This window comes from Pangasianodon hypophthalmus, chromosome 16, assembly GCF_027358585.1.
Source record: "Pangasianodon hypophthalmus isolate fPanHyp1 chromosome 16, fPanHyp1.pri, whole genome shotgun sequence".
Classification (NCBI taxonomy): Eukaryota; Metazoa; Chordata; class Actinopteri; order Siluriformes; family Pangasiidae; genus Pangasianodon; species Pangasianodon hypophthalmus.
Genome location: NC_069725.1, coordinates 10,677,947 through 10,694,597, shown reverse-complemented (window position 1 = coordinate 10,694,597; position 16,651 = coordinate 10,677,947). Strand labels below are relative to the sequence as shown.

Below are 16,651 nucleotides of genomic sequence, written 5' to 3'. Positions count from 1 at the left end.
GCTACCTGCGCTGTTTGTTTGGAAAGGGCGGGACGTAGCTTGAGACATCCTCACATAGCATTAATATCATTTGCTATTCAGGGCACACTGGAGTTCTGCATGACAGCACTTTTTCACTGGGGTTTATTTCTGCTCATGACACAGGGCACAGCACCTCTCCTGAGTTTATGTTCACTTAACAAATAATCCAATCAGCCTATTATTCATATAAATTGCAATTACCAACAATGACAACATGCTACACTGTTTAGTAATCTTTACTAGTAGATTGTCTTTAGAGCATTGCATTAGTCTGATCAAATCATGGCTGGGTAGCATAAAGTATGAAGTGAAAACATTTCCAAATCCCCTTTCTGTCCGGTATAAAATCACATTGCTTGGATCTAACAGTTCTCACACTCCTGCCTTGGTCAGTAAAAATAGACTATTTTTGTTTGTTTGTTTTGTTTTGTTTTTTGTAATTGTATCTAGCATACCATCCACACTGTATTCCTGCTCCCAGGATAGGCTCGGGATCCACCATGACCCTGACCAGGATAAAGCGGTTATGAATGGATGAATAAAACAGTTACTATTTGGTAGTATAGTAGGCCTACTCTGTGACTTGGGAGCAAGGATACTATCACTGCATCTCCAAACTCTCATCACAACTAACTGACTCCTTTTGATCATTTGCTGCTTATTTAACATTTTAACATCCTTTTTTTTTTACCCTCCTGAAGATGTAAGATTTGCTTTTTTCCCCTGTCAAAAACAAGGGACCTTTCTTTCACCCATGCAGACCCTCCATTTCAGATTTAGATTTAGGCTCCTCAGAACCCTAAAAGTTCAACATTCTAATTCTGGCCATCCGTGGTGGGCGTGGCTTCGGAAACGCGTTCAACACCGTGTATCTGGATGGTCGTTGACGGCCGGTGGGCGTGGCCTCGGCCGACCTGTTTAAAGTGTGTCTGAACCCTCCTTTGACGTCTAGTCTATCTGTTGGGGTGCACGCGGATTGACCACTCCTTTGGGCTTGATTGGTGGATAATAGTGGGGAAAACTAATCCACAACCATGGTAAGAGATCACAGAAATCAAGCATGAAACAAAAATAAGTGTGTCTAGGATTGCTAATGGCTTAGAGCCAAAAAAATAAAAAAGAATATGTAAATTATAGAGAGGAAGCATTTATTTTGTGAACGGTTTCAGTTTAATCTAGGGGAAATGATGATTTAATAGTGCTATTATAAATATCTATTTTTAAAAATATGTTTAAGATGCTTGCATGATTAAAGGTAGGCATGCATCTGTAGGGTTGTTAGTGCAATTTAAAATATTTCAGGTGTTTACAAAAATGCATAGGGCCTATAGACTCCTAGCCAGATTTTCTGAGCCATTAATTGTAAATTGTGAGTCTGTATTTGAAAGATATGATTTAATTAAGTGATATAATGTAGTGGTGTCGGGGATAAGAAAAAAAAAAAAAAGAAAAGCCAAGCTGGATGGAAGACTGATGGTGGCATGCCACTTGATCCGGACACGGTCAGCAGTGTTGGAGTGTGGGTGTGTGTGTGTGTGTGGGTGTGTGTGTGTGTGTGTGTAAAACATGCTTAGGCGACACATTCCAGCAGCTCAGTTTCGGAGTTACCATGTACAGGCACAGAGTTAGGAAGATAAAACCTGTTGATCCCTAAAATAGCAAGAAGGTTTCACTAACTGCTTGTGCGCAATGGCCTGAAAGTTATTAATGCAGCTGCTGAGTCAGCATATTTTAATAAACTTTAACAATTAGAACACCTCATTATCCTGGTCATCCTGGCGCATTAAACCAACAGAAAAGCCATGCAAACTATTTTTCCTCTAATTAATCAGCATCTGTGCAGTGACTATAGGATGCACACTTGTGGAATAATAATAATAATAATAAAAAGTCTAGTTGGTGCGTATTTCAGTAAAGTGCCCTGTTTTACACCGCTTTTTTTCATTGCAACCAGCTTATTTTTGCACATACAGAAAGATGGCTAGAGGGATAGATTAATAGAGAAAGAGCAGTAGTAACATGGAGCACTTTCTGTCCTGCTGTTCTGTAGACTGATGCGCAGCAGGAGGCCCGCTCCTACCTGAGCGAGGAGATGCTCGCCGGTGAGTGCAGAACAAAGCGCTTTACTCCCGTTTCATATATTCCATAACTGCAGTATATCCTGATCTTTTGTACTGTTTAATAACAGAGTTCAAAGCTGCCTTCGATATGTTTGATACCGACGGTGGCGGCGATATCAGCACCAAGGAGTTGGGTACCGTGATGAGGATGTTGGGTCAGAATCCAACCAGAGAGGAGTTAAATGAAATCATTGAGGAGGTCGATGAGGACGGTAAGGACAACCACACACACTTTACTGTAAGTCAGGGGCTCTCAGACATTTTTCAGCCAGGCAAAAAACTGTAAAAAAAAAACATCCACTGAGTCTGTTGGTACTGATTTATTTGATGAACTATAGAGCTTTTCTTTCCTGATCTTTCCACCCACACAACACATGAGGTACAAGCTGATATTATTTATAACCCTATATGTTTTTGAGTTTGGATTGAAACACCACTGTTTTAATCCAATGTCATTTAAATGATCAGTCAATCAGGCTAATGATGATAAGAACTTTATACAACTTTGATGATGGTGCGTGTGATTTCCACCACTGTAACAAAAAAGAACAAAACAAAACAAAACAAACAAACAAACTAACAAACAAACAAACAACAACAAAGACCCTGACCCCACTTTGAGAATCACTGCTTTACATACAAATTTTTGGGGTTCACAACGCTAAATATTATCACTGTAATATCCTGGAATGAGTGAACATACACTGTTGAATTAGACACAAAAGAACACTGGCAGAAGTCTTTCAGCGCTGCTGTGTGTACACTGACACAGTTTTGTCTCATGCTGTAAAATCCTAGGCAGCGGTACTATTGACTTTGAGGAGTTCTTGGTCATGATGGTGAGGCTCCTAAAGGAGGACCAGGCTGGCAAGAGTGAGGAAGAGTTGGCAGAATGCTTCCGTGTGTTTGACAAGTATGTACTGTAGTGTACTTTGCAGTAAAAAAAAAAAAAAAAAAAAAAGAATTTCCAGCATCTTCTTTGCATCTAACTCTCTATTTGCTCACAGGAACGCCGACGGCTACATTGACAGAGACGAGTTTGCCGAGATCATCCGCAGCACTGGCGAGGCTATCACAGAGGACGAGATCGATGAGCTGCTGAAGGAAGGAGACAAAAACGCAGATGGCATGCTGGACTTTGATGGTAAGACACCTTTTATGATTTATTATACCTTTGCTTATAGACTCGTGATGAATGAATGCTGTATGAGGATGTTTAAGTGTGTGTAGGCCTACTACTCATTTATAAAATTTGTACTCTTTTAACAAGATTGTGTTTTTTTTTTTCCAGAATTCCTCAAGATGATGGAGAATGTGCAGTAAAACAGAGACTCATGGACATTCCTCTACCCTTTGACCCCCCTGTCAACTCAACCCCATCCCCTCAAACTCACTCATGACCCCTTACCATCTGGTCCGTTGCCTCTCATCGTCCAACTTGACAACTATGCCGCTTCAACAGACATACAGACGAACACCCGAATAAGGTCTGCTAAGGTGCAACACATGATGCTCATACTCCAGGGAGAACCCTGCATGTTTCTGCAAGAGCACAAGAGCCAAGCAGTGGTGTGTGGTTTGCAGCACCATTATATTACTTTGCGAAATAGATCAACAGCTCATACTGTGGTAGACCGCACATGGCTGGGAGTTTTAGTCTACATTTAGACTAGATCAGCAGCTTGTTATCGCTGCCTAGACCAATGCTAAAACCTCTTACACGTCACCATATTTAAACAAATGCTTGAAAGAACGGAATAAAAAAATAAAACACATGCTCGTATTTAGTTGGTCTGATGTTTGTAAGTTTTTGTTTTGAGGAGGTTGCCAATAAAGCTTTTTTTCTTTTTTTCTCCCCCAAGTGTCATTGAAACAAATAAAGTTTAAGATTACTGGTTATTTAAATGAATGGTTGTTGCTACACTGTCAATCAATATACAAAATTAAACCATGCAACAATCCAGATTTCATTTGGTAGATCTTCTACATTCATTTCCAATTTCAAAGAATAGTTGTCCATACATTTCTAACAGTATGTACATGCCAAGGGCTGTCAAAATCATACAAGGTATTGCACTCCTGTTAACAATATTGAGAGAATATTTTTAACACTGAATGCATAATGATGTATATTTTTGTCAAAACTGTTGTTGACTCTGTGTAACACAGTAGTACAGTGTAAAAAACGGTGAACACCCAGTAAGCTTTTTTACTTACACCCAGTAAGTAAGTTGTTCTTGACTGTGGCTGGTGGCCATTAATTTTGTGCCAACACTAGTAAACTAACGTACAAGCACTGAAAGCAAAATAATATGAGTATCTAAATGTAAGGACAGTACTCTGTGCTATAAGTTGATTGTTCTTTGCTTCCATTTATTATTTTTGGCATATATTGCTATTGCATTTTGACTTCTGGAATTTATTATTTTTCACTCAGTGTGGTAGGAAGATCTTCTCAGCAGCAGATATCACCAACATGGAATTGCAGTCACTGCATTTCTGACACTGGTAACGGAAATAGGATTTGTATCTTTATGTTAAACCTCTGACTCAAATTTACATCATTTAGCAGACACATTTATCCAAGTGACTTAAAAATGCTTTGTAGTCGCCATCAAAAAAAAAACAAAAACAAACAAAAAAAACATCCTCATGCTAGTATACATAGGTCAGGGTTTAAACCAGTGTTAGAGAAGAGTTATTGGTTCAGTGAGATACTAACTAGAAGGTTGGGAGTTTAAATCCCAGCACTGTAAAGTTGCCACTGTTGGGTCCTTGAACAAGACCCTTAACTGCTCCTCTCTTAATTGTACACTGATCAGCCATAACATTAAAATCACTGACAGGTGAAGTGAATCACATTGATTATCTCGTTACACTGGCACCTGTCAAGGGGTGGGATATATTAGGCAGCAAGTGAACAGTCAGTGAACTGGCGACAGGTTCATGGGCACCCAAGACTCACTGATGCACATGGGGAGTGAAGGTAAGTCTGTCTGGTCCGATCCCACGGAAGAGCTACTGTAGCACAAATTGCTGAAAAGGTTAATGCTGGCTATGATAGAAAGATGTCAAAACACACAGTGCATCGCAGCTTGCTGCATGTGGGGCTGCGTAGCTGCAGACCTGTCAGAGTGCTCATGCTAACCTAAGCGCTTACAATGGGCACGTCAGCATCAGAACAGGACCATGAAGCAATGAAAGAAGGTGGCCTGGTCTGATGAATCAAGTTTTCTTTTAAAGAGTTCAAGGTGTTGACTTGGCCTCCAAATTCCTCAGATATCAATCTGATCGAGCATCTGTGGGATGTGCTGGACAAACAAGTCTGATCCATGGAGGCCCCACCTCGCATCTTACAGGACTTAAAGGATCTGCTGCTAATGTCTTGGTGCCAGATACCACAGCACACCTTCAGAGGTCTTGCAGAGTCCATGCCTCGATGAGTCAGAGCTGTTTTGGCGGCATAATGTGGACCTACACAATATTAGGCAGGTGGTTTTTAATGTTATGGCTGATCAGTCTAAGTCACTTTGGATAAAAGTGTCAGCCAAAGGAGCAAATGTAAACACAACAAAAACAACAAAAACAAGTCAAAGTCTGCTGCAAGACCTTGCTGTGGATACATACTAGCAACAGGTTTCAAATGTAGTAGGTTGCATTTCGGTTATTGGTACCAGTTCATATCAAGTTTAGATCAATGAGTTAGAAAAAAACATTTTTTGTTTTTGAGGAATGTAATAACCTGTATGTCTATACATTATATATATATTTAAAAAAAAATTGTTCGGTACTTCATACATGCTTTATTGGTCAGCTTACATAAAATAACATCCATGCAGTTCACTGATGAACTAATATTAGAAATGTTTGATTATTTCAAGTACGTAGTTTATGCAAAAGTATAAAGATAGACAAAAGGAAAGTTTCCAGTGAACTCAGCACACATGCTCCTGCAGCACGTTCAGCAGTGTACAGTCAGTATGATGAAGCTGCTGGAGAAACACAGCTACAACACTGTGTATGACAGGTCAGGACCCATAGTTGGCCTCATCAAAGGCTTTTCGGGCTCTCTTCAGCTCCTCGTTCATCGTCAGCAGATCTTTCACCCTCGCAAACTTTCTCGGGTCTTTGCGGATGAGGAAGACGATGTCCTCGACCTGAACGCGGCCCTGGCGTCCGATGGACATGGCTTTGTGGGTCATCTCCGTGATGAACTCGATCACCAGGTCCTCCAGAATATCCACCGACTCCGTGTACGGATTCTGGTCGTCGCCGAAGCCGTACATCATACAGCGAAGCTCTTTCGAGAAAAGTCTCTTCCTTCTGCCATGACCCGCGTCTACACCGTTTCCCCCTTCATCCAACTCCTCATCAAAACCGGGATCGTCGTCTTCCTCCGCCATGTTTGACTCAGGAGCCTGTAAACAGCTGCTGTAAATATTGAGCTCTTTAGTCACTCAGTTACAATTCTCATATTGTGTCTGTATCAATAACACCCACGCTGTTAAATTTAAAGCAAACTACTTACCAAAAACCTGTAGCAACACGCTCGTAAACAGCAGTCGCAAACAGCCGCTGAATGAAATCCTGACTTCCGACTTCCGGTTGACCGCGGGTTGCCAAGTATGAAGTAACAATAATCCCACCCCAAACGTAATACAAAACTACTATTATTCCCAGCCTAAAAGCTGTTTGTTTAAAATATAAAATATATTGTAAAATATATACACAAACTATTATTGCAACATATACAATACATATTTATCAAATCAGTATTAAAACACTCTCTATATGGTCTCATAACCGTCCACTGACACATAACAAGCATATTCATACGGTAAAATTAGTCTAATTTTTTTTAAAACCTAACATCCTTACATACAAGTTTAACCAAACTAACAGTAGTTTCAAGACCCTATTTCTACTCTGACACCATTTATCTTCTCTCTCTGCTCGCATCGGTTCACACATAGGTAGTGCGTTTTTGCGCTAAACCGTAGTGGGTTTTTGCTACAGATCTGGCAACACCGAAATCGAACCAAACACGACAAAAGAAACTTCCTGTTGCTTGTCACTATCATTCTATCATTTACGGAACCTCCTTACACTTATGTGATATGTTGAATTGTTATTGTTATTATTTAGTGATTTCACTCATGATTTCCCGACAATCTGTTAATGATAAATAATTAATAGTTAGTAATATGCTAGAGTCAGTGTATCCCAGCGTGCGCTGCATGGACACGTCACTGGAGCGTACCTGCTGGTGCACGCGCAAACATGGCTGAAATCTAAACGGCTCCTTATTGGATATTTAGTGCACTATTATAGGTCGAGAAGCCGCTCTTTCCCCGCTCTATGTAGTGCACTTAAAGAGAGAGCAGTGCGCTATTTGGTGTTCAGGTTATGTGTTCGAATGTAGCAAGTGGATGCTCGGTAGATTGATTAAGAGTAGTTATTTGGAGTGCGTGGTGGCACAGGAACAGTTATGGTGACTTAGTATTTCAACTACAACCTGCTGTTTTTCTGTTAGAGAGGAAAATGCTACAAGTGAGGTAGGAGAACTTCGTGCACAAACGTCTACCATTAACCTTGTAGTCAGCACCCATAGGAGAAACGCTAATGGACCTGGAAATGACACGTTTCTAGCAGCTGCTCTTGTTGCCTGGAATATAAAGTGCTCTAGGTTCAGCAGACTGAACACGCTAATGGATTCCCAGCTGCAGTCTGAGGCAAAACTGCACACATATGCCTGTTTTACACTTTTTACTTGCTGGACTTGTCAATATTTGCCAAAATAGTTGCTCTTAAAGTTCATTTTCAGCACAGTTGTGTTGGATAGTGGTGGAGTCCACAGCTAAGTATGTGAACATGTTTATAGGCTTCTGTCTCTATCTTTAAGATGTGAGACCTCAATGATTTGACTTTACATTTAACTCTAAAGTACTGAAATTTACACTTAAAGCTCAGTACTTCAGCATTACTTCAAAATGCAGGCACATTTTCAACTTTCTGAGATAATTAGAAAGTAAATCATTGAACAGTGGCCAAATAAACATTATTATTATTATTATTATTATTATTATTATTATTATTAAACTCAATTACAGTTTAGTTATGTAAAGTTCTGTCAGGCTGTTTCTTATTATTAAGCAATCTCTTAATCTTATGAAATCACTAATAATTGATAATAAACTCAGCAAAACATTTTGTGCTTATTAAAACACATTATGATCATTTATTTATTTATTTATTTATTTATTTATTTATTTAAGAAACATTTATTTTTCTGAATGCAGGCTATTCTCTAAGCTCTAAAATACAACATAGTTCCATTTTTACTATCTTAACTTGTTCCTAAACAAGACATTTTACCTCTGCATTTAATAATATTAAGATGCATTAGAATATACAGTATGTTTTTTCTGTGCAATTGCAAACACAAACATGTCTTGCTAGTCTGTCTTCTAGCTGGCCTTCAGTCCCCAGTTCACTTTATTAATCATGTATTTATCTACTGTAATCTGATGTTAAACATTATCAACTTTCTGTTGTGCTGAAGACTTTCTAATGAGCTGGCACGTGTGTATATATGTGTGTGTGTATATATATATATATATATATATATATATATATATAATATGATTTTGTCAAACCAGCGAGTACAGTAGAGCTGCACTGTATCTGTTTTATACACTTACTTTTTATTACTCTCATGGAGCATACAGTTTATAGAACATCCACAGCTAAAAGTTGTTGTTAGATTCAGTGTAATGGGTATTGCTATTTTGTGACTCGTCTTTAAATTCCCATTTTCTTTTAGTTAGTCTTCTAACTGCTGCCTGGATGTGAGAAGAAGCTCAGGATGGCATGCCCGGTGTCCATCATCTGTCGGGCTCTCCGCACTGTAGGCTTGGTCCTTTTCTTCTATGTCTTCTCCATCGGGATCACTTTCTACAACAAGTGGCTTATGAAGGTAAGGCCTACAAGGTACATCTTTCTAAGAACTGCTGCTGTAATCATAAAGACTGAACATCCTTTCAACACACTTAGTCATTTGACTTTATTCTATGCAGTTGCTTGGAAATCGTTTTTTTTTTTCTGTAGGCCTTGTTCTCAGATGTTCTTGTTGTCCATAGGACTTCCATTATCCTTTGTTCATGACCCTCTTCCACCTCATCATCATATTTTGCTTGTCTTCGATGACACGGTGTGCCATGCAGTGCTGGACACGGAAGCCTAGAGTCACTCTAAGCTGGAAGGTCTACTTTTACAAGGTGGCACCAACAGGTAGGATACATGCACATAAACCTGAACTTTTCATCATCCTTGTTTTTGGTCATTTGTTTATAATGTAGTTGAGGTGAGTGTGATAAGATAAGCAGCCTAATCATGTTAAGGTTTTAAAGTAGACTGAAGTCCATGCTGACTGTGACTGTGTGGCATGAGTTATCAAGCAATTTACCAACAATGTATAAAGAATGCAGTTTAACAGCTCTGGAATATCAAATGTCCTTTAGGTGACTATTAATTTCCCAATGGACATTTTATGTCCTTGTACATTCATTGTAATCACAAAAGCAACATGGATTTTAGATAACTACTTATCCAACTGATTCCTCTGCTCATGTTGCAACACTAAGCACAGCCACTCTGACAAAGCAGGCTGTTTGTTTAAAATAATTTTTGTGCTGTTTTTCAGCACTGGCAACTGCTTTGGACATTGGACTATCCAATTGGAGCTTCCTTTTCATCACTATCAGTCTGTGAGTATGTTTGTGTGTTGGAATGGTGATAACCAGAAATACAGCTCTTCAATCATTATGGAACTGATGCTTCTAGTTTGTTTTTTGTTTGATCTGTCTTGGTTTCATGCAGCATGTAATTAAGCATACTAGAAAACATTTACATTTACATTTATGGCATTTGGCAGACTCCCTTATCCAGAGCGACTTACAATAGTGCTTTGAAGTCTGTCAAAAATACATTCATTCTGATATTGGCTCACTAGGTCAAAAACTAGGAATACCATCAGTCCAAAACTCTGTTAGGGAGGATTTTTTTTTTTTTTGGTGTGAAAGTGCTAACTTAAGTACTTAAAAACAAAAAAAGAGGTTGTGGGTGTGCGGGAAGAGACAGAGGTAGAAATGTAGTTGCAAAAATGGAAAACTTTGAGCCTGTGCTAAAGCATGAACTAATGATATAATAATGTAAATGATGGGGAAAAAGCTGAAATTATATTAACTGTATCAAGCATTTTATTTTTTAGTGTGTTCGTCAGTCCAGATATCCAGAATACATTGTACTTCTTCAGCACTCCTACTCTGCCGCCCATAACTCATAATACATATCGCGTTTGGTTCGAATTATTACTAAATTGAGTTGTCACTGAGGACGCATAGCACTTGCATTGCACCAGTTAATTTGGGTGCAGTTATGTACAATTTTTCCATTCAACCCTGCACAGACAAACAGAAAGAAGGTAACGGAACCAGCGTTTAATTACTAAATACTACATATGTGCAAGTGCTAATAGGATGTTTGTTTGCACTCATTTTGTAAGTGTATATAGTATACAACTTCAGTGTGACAGATTTAGGTTAGTACATGTGTTTTAAAAACATCTCATCAGTGTATGTTTCCTGCAGATACACAATGACCAAGTCCTCTGCTGTGCTCTTCATTCTCTTTTTCTCCCTGCTCTTCAAATTGGAGGAACCGGTGAGCCTTTCATTTGACTCTAATATGTTCACAATATAATTTTTTTTTTTTTTTTTTTTTTTTTTTTTTAACTTTTCCAGGCCCGACATGCATATTGCCCAGGCCCAGGACAAGACATTTAAAATAGCCCCCAAGGAAACACACACAAAACCTGTGAAATGTAAAAAGCTGTGGTGTATAATTGAACTATAACTCATTCTAATTGGATATTCAGTATTGTTATACACTCCCTTAAGCTATTTTTCTTTTTTGTGACTGACTTATGCGATATCTTAGCACGTGTGTGAATTAAAGTAACTAAAATGCCTGAGACTCCCTACATATATCCAGAATACATAATAAATGTGTATAATTAGCCACACATTTTTTAGTGAGTGGAAGATCTTACCACAAAAATGCAGCAGACCAAACAATTTTCCAAAACCTGGGAACTTATCTGATGAGCTGCAAATGATGCATACATTTTTGAAAATTGTAGTTTGAGCAAATAGACATTTTACAGATATTATTCTGTATGTCGGTGGACTGTTAAACCCTCAAGGACCCCTCACCTGTCCTCGGCCTTTGACAGCTTCTGTGGTTGTCCCCCCTCATGGGGAAAAGCAAGTGACCCTCACTGAGCACATTGGAAGTGTACCTGGTCTTTTCAGGTATACAGTAGATACAAAAGTGCAGCAGAAGTTTGATTTCAGTGAATGCACTGTGTTTGACTTGTGAGGCCATGGCATGACTATTGTTTGATTAGTTAGGTAATGCAGTTCATGTTTTTTTTTTTTTTTTCCCTCCTTCTCTCCAGAACCCATTCCTGATCCTGGTAGTGCTGCTGATAGCTGGGGGATTATTCATGTTTACACTTAAGTCAACGCAGTTTAACCTGGAGGGCTTTATCATGGTCCTGCTGGCCTCCTTTATCGGAGGGATCCGCTGGACCCTCACACAGCTCCTCATGCAGAAAGCAGAGCTCGGTGAGTCTGACTCAAAGCATGTGGGAACAGAGCATGTGGGCTTTGCTCAGGGAGAGGATTAGGGGAAAAAAAAACCTTAAAAATGAATAAAATACAAAAAAAAAACCCTCAAATTAATATAGTACAGGTCATTGGGTGATGATAGCTCAGTGGTTAAAGAAAAAGTCCATTGTGAAACCTTGAAATATTTATGATGTGCTTGTTTGTTGGTTGGTGCTGTAATTTCATTATTCCTGTGACACATGGACGACAGCAGAGACTTGGCTCAACTAGTTAGCAATCTACGAAATGACAATGACAATGACATTGACAGCAATATTAGCATGAAAGTTGAAGCTTTGGACCTTTATCTGTTTGAGCAGAAAGTATCAATGAGGATGTGAGAGAGCTGGACTATAGCCCTGCTGCATCAGTCCCTTTAGTAGAAATGGAGACCAAAATGTCAAAGAAAGTGAAATAAAAAATGAAAGTAAACTTAAACTAAAAAGATCAACTCAGAATTTCATTAGCAAATAAATCTTGGATACCACTGATCACTTGTTAATTATAAAGATTAGTATGCAGGTTGTTCAGGGTGGATTTTTCTTTCAAGTTGCTGCTTTCTTTCAAGTTGCTGACCTACTGATTGGAAGTTTGAGAATTCAAATCCTGACACTGCCATGCCACTGTTAGGCCTTTGGGCAATGTCTTTAACCCTGTAGCTTGGAGTAAATGAGTAAATGTAAATATGGGGTTTTCCTTAGAATTGGTTAGCAATGCCTTTTAAAGTTGTTCTGCGTGTTTATTTCCTCCAATGCAGGGCTCCAGAACCCTATAGACACCATGTATCACCTGCAGCCACTCATGTTCATGGGGCTGTTTCCTCTTTTCGTGTTCAATGAAGGTTTGTCTGATGCATTTTCCTGTTTGTTCACTTTCATACCCCTTTATATTATGTAGTCTTCCTCTTTAAAAATGTTGTACAGACACAGTATGACATGCTGCAAGCCCTAGTTCATCACAGGTTGTCTTCATGTGTGTATGTGGGTGTGTGAGCAGGGCTGAGTCTGAGTACCACAGAGAAGCTGTTCCGGGTGAATGAGCTCCATCCGCTGCTCTACTCTCTCCTGGCTCTGTTCGTGGGAGGCTTGCTGGCCTTTGGGCTCGGTTTCTCCGAGTTCCTGCTTGTCTCCCGCACCTCCAGCCTCACGCTCTCCATCGCAGGCATATTTAAGGTGACTGAACACACAGCATTAAACCTTTTCCCATGCAGTTTGATTGTTTGTCAAATAGTAAAATAAGTTTTTGTTCAAATCACTTTCAACTGCTCTCATGGAGGGAAGGATACGTAGGAAGCGTACTCTTTCTCTACCCTGTCAATCGGAGTGATATTAGCCAATCATGGGTGTCTATGAGTATGCAGAAGAGGGCAGGTAGCACTCTCCTCTGAGTGTTACGCTGCCCTGTGACCCAGCATGAGCAGCAGTTCGAAAAGATGCAGCTGGCTGGCTTCATTTGTGTCGGCGCAAGCATGTGTTTACCACACCCTCCTCTGTTAGTAGCTTTCATGTGATAGGGGAGACATAGCTAGTGGGTGGGATTTGGACAAGAATAATATTGGGGGAAAAAAAACTCATTAGTGAATCATTTGAAAGTTATGAATAAGCAACGTACACAATTTTCAGCGGTATTTTCTTAATGTTATTAAGAAAGGTTTCTTAATGTTAAGAAATGTTTCATAATGTTAAGAAAAACAGATTACTAGTAGTAAAATGCAATTCTTATAGCCAGAGCAAAGAATGTAGGTAATAAAAAGTGCTATCTGATTCTCAGACATCTATTGCTGGTGCTTAAAGAGTGCGTCTTTAAGGTTTGGGGTGTCTCAAATGCAAGGTGATAAAATTTGGTTTATCCCTAGCCACGAAGATGTGAGCTGCTGGGATTTTTTTGGCTTCTTCCTTTGCCTGTAGTGTGTACAACCAGTCAGGTGAAGCTTAATTCTACAAAACCCTAATTCTACAAAACCAATATGCTAAAATCAGATGCATACTGGTAAATAGCGATGTAGAAATGTTGTTCAACTTTGGCAGACAGACTAGATCTGTTATGCTGTAGGAGGAATTTTTCTGTTCTGATTTGAGTCCACTTGTACCCTTAGAGGGGAAACATCACTGCAAACCAACCGAACACCTTTATCCAATCATGAAACGTTTCTATTCTGCTGGGGTGGTCTCTTCAAGGATGACAATGTTCCCATCCACAGGGCTTACTGAATGGCTTGATGAGTATGAAGATCGTGTTAATCATATGCTATACCCTTCACAGCCACCAGATCTCAACTCAGTTGAACACGTGGGAGACTCTAGACAGCGTTCTCCACCACCATCATCAAAACACCAACCAGTAAAATAAAAACAACAACCAAATGTAATTATAAATGGCAGTGAAAAGTGCTCATGGACTCTCTCTCTCTCTCTCTCTCTCTACAGGAGGTGTGCACTTTGCTGCTTGCAGTAGAATTTATGGGAGACAAAATGAGCACAGTGAACTGGTTGGGGTTTGTCGTTTGTCTGTCGGGTATCTCACTACACGTGGGTCTCAAGACATACTACAGCAAAGGTTTGGGTTTTTTCCATTTATTATCCATGGCATACCAACACTTTTTTTTTTCAGCCAGGCTTATTAAACCTGACACTATGACTTTGATTGCTTTTAGTATTTTATATGGCTAGGCTGTAAGCCCAGAATACAAAATAGGACATTTTTGTAAGAAAGAATTTGCAGGAATGGTGTTTACATATCTTTAATAGAGAGCGTGAGGGCGGCCGACCTGAGCATGCAGAGCAGTATCGGCTAGTCATTAAAAATGCGCGCAAGTTGTCATGAATTGCAAAGTATAGACCCTGGTGCACGAGGGGAAAGGAAGCACGTGTCTCAGTGCTCAGACATTTTCTGTTCTCATGCACTTCACAGCTACATAGCCAATTCCTTTGTGTGCATGCAATTCATAGCACCTTGTGCTCGTTTTTAATGACCACACTTGTTGATACTGCTCAGCATGCTTGGTTCAGCTCTCTATTAAAGGTACTATTTAAATGCGGCAAGATGTTTTCTCAGGTTACTTGTATTTTAGGAAGATGCTGCTCTTGATATTTTCACAGAGGATTTTTTTAAAATCCCTGTTTCAAATATATTACAGAGGTTTTCACTGATCAAGTCTTTTTCATCATAAGCATGTTTGCTTGTTTTTTTAGGTAATGGATCTACAGTAAGATCACTGCCAGGCAGAGAAAACCCAGACATGGAGCTCCCCCTTCTTATTTCTAGAGATGATTGCTCTGAAGCAGAGGATGAGGGATAAAATGAAATGAGACCGTGAGCGTTTCACACATACTCCAAGCAGAAGAAGCAGAAATCTGATCATGTTGATCAGAGACCTGTTGAGCATGTGGTATATTTCTGCACATCAGCAGTGTTGGCAGAACAGACTGGAGGAACAGACTGGAGGAACAGAGATGTCTGTTAAGTCTTGCCTGCAGGGGAAACACTGCAGTTTAGTCATTGACTGTGATCAGGTCCAGGGCTGCATGGTTCATTCATATGATGAGTATGTTCACAATTCAATTTCCAAATCATTAAAGGCTTTTATCTGGTCTATAAATGGACCAAAAATATGCTTCACTAAGCACCTTGACTGAGCTGTGAAATGAGAGTTCTGTAATAAATGTGTACATTTTAATCAGAATTAGAAATTTAGAAATTAGAAATTTCTGAAAATATGTTGGATTGTAACACGCATGGTTCTGTCATTTATTTATTTCTATCATGCAGCCTTAGCCCGGTTTCTCAGTTGAAACTCAGGACAGTTTCCACGTGGCCTTACGTATTTTTGTTTACACAACAGTAATTGATTTATGGTTGATTTTTAGGTGATGTAATAGTTTGATAATTGTATACTTAAAAATAGTTAACAAGAATTATTTTAAATAAAGGACTTAGCTCATTTGTCATCATTCCATAAACACTCTGAACAGTTTCCATGCCGCTCTCCTAACATTCACACATCATGATGCATTGATGTATAAATCACTACCAATTTTTAATCCCTCTAAAAAGGCACGCCCGTGTTCACAGAGTGTAAGAATAAAATTTATTCACTAGACTGTGTTTTAGCAAAGAGAACTGACTAAACTTGACTTTACTGGAGTGCTGCTGGCTGTTTGACCTGCTCTCCGGGGATGTAGCCATAATTCAGAATTTGTGCAGCAAAGAAGAGGTTGATGAGATGATTTTGAATTGAATTTAGAGGTTTATCATGCTTTATATTCCCTTAATGTGCTTTAAAATTGATTTAATTTTTGGAACACAATTTTAAGACTAAAAGTCTCTGGGTTGACTATGCTCTATAGCTGTACCTTTTTCAGGATATACCTTATGAATGCAAAAGCTCAGGATTTTCATTGATTCTGTTTTTTCAGCAGTACCTTTTAAATTTAATGCTCTGATATATTCATTATTGTGTTATACCCAGTTATGAGAGAAGGGATTTTTGGGCCCTGTAGATAGCTCCCCATAGGAGCCTACCCTACTGAGTTTACCCAGCGGGTGCCAGATGGCTGAAGCGAACTGTTTGAAGCTTAAAATTCCAACTAATCTGGTCCCTCCCTTCAGTGTCCCCTTCAACGCCAATTACCCAAACCACAAACCCAGGCTGTAATACCTCAATGCTAGTGCAAGCAGGAGTTTTCTGAATTGACAGGCAATTAAAACTACCTCCTTGTACTGATTAGCTTGATGGATTTGTTTTTTTCCTCCTGTTTATAGCCGGGGGCACCAATATTTTTC

The 16,651-nt window shown here is 39.3% G+C and overlaps 3 protein-coding genes across 9 annotated transcripts in view; 2 read left to right on the top strand and 1 right to left on the bottom strand.

The window, feature by feature from the left end:
- Positions 1-942: 942 nt before the first annotated feature.
- Positions 943-3,994, top strand: LOC113530269 (troponin C, skeletal muscle). The gene is made up of 6 exons (XM_026920104.3): positions 943-1,058; positions 2,072-2,123; positions 2,210-2,353; positions 2,940-3,054; positions 3,149-3,285; positions 3,433-3,994. Exons 1-6 carry the CDS (start codon positions 1,056-1,058, stop codon positions 3,462-3,464), a joined length of 483 nt encoding a protein of 160 aa, XP_026775905.1. The 5' UTR covers positions 943-1,055; the 3' UTR covers positions 3,465-3,994.
- taf13 (TATA-box binding protein associated factor 13) lies at positions 3,432-6,828 on the bottom strand. 3 transcript variants are annotated; one of them, XM_026920649.3, is made up of 2 exons: positions 6,670-6,828; positions 3,432-6,572 (listed from the first exon to the last, which is right to left on the bottom strand). In XM_026920649.3, the coding sequence occupies exon 2, from the start codon at positions 6,542-6,544 to the stop codon at positions 6,170-6,172; it is 375 nt and encodes a 124-aa protein (XP_026776450.1). In that variant the 5' UTR covers positions 6,545-6,572; positions 6,670-6,828; the 3' UTR covers positions 3,432-6,169. The 3 variants fall into 3 exon arrangements, with proteins under 3 accessions (XP_026776450.1, XP_026776452.1, XP_026776451.1); XM_026920651.3 differs by having other exon boundaries at positions 3,432-6,559; positions 6,670-6,817; XM_026920650.3 differs by having other exon boundaries at positions 3,432-6,569; positions 6,670-6,813.
- The window catches only part of LOC113530527 (solute carrier family 35 member C2), a 50,652-nt gene continuing 38,142 nt past the window's right edge, over positions 4,142-16,651 (top strand). Inside the window, exons 1-10 of one of the 5 annotated variants that reach the window (XM_026920647.3) lie at positions 4,142-5,127; positions 8,965-9,117; positions 9,281-9,431; positions 9,844-9,907; positions 10,790-10,862; positions 11,659-11,827; positions 12,627-12,710; positions 12,866-13,041; positions 14,296-14,425; positions 15,061-15,966. In XM_026920647.3, coding sequence (XP_026776448.2) covers positions 9,007-9,117; positions 9,281-9,431; positions 9,844-9,907; positions 10,790-10,862; positions 11,659-11,827; positions 12,627-12,710; positions 12,866-13,041; positions 14,296-14,425; positions 15,061-15,167 — 1,065 coding nt within the window. In that variant the 5' untranslated portion in view covers positions 4,142-5,127; positions 8,965-9,006 and the 3' untranslated portion in view covers positions 15,168-15,966. Of the gene's footprint in view, positions 5,128-7,229; positions 8,003-8,964; positions 9,118-9,280; positions 9,432-9,843; positions 9,908-10,789; positions 10,863-11,658; positions 11,828-12,626; positions 12,711-12,865; positions 13,042-14,295; positions 14,432-15,060; positions 15,967-16,651 lie in introns of those variants that run through there. The other 4 variants (XM_026920645.3, XM_026920646.3, XM_026920644.3 and 1 more) reach the window with 4 other exon arrangements.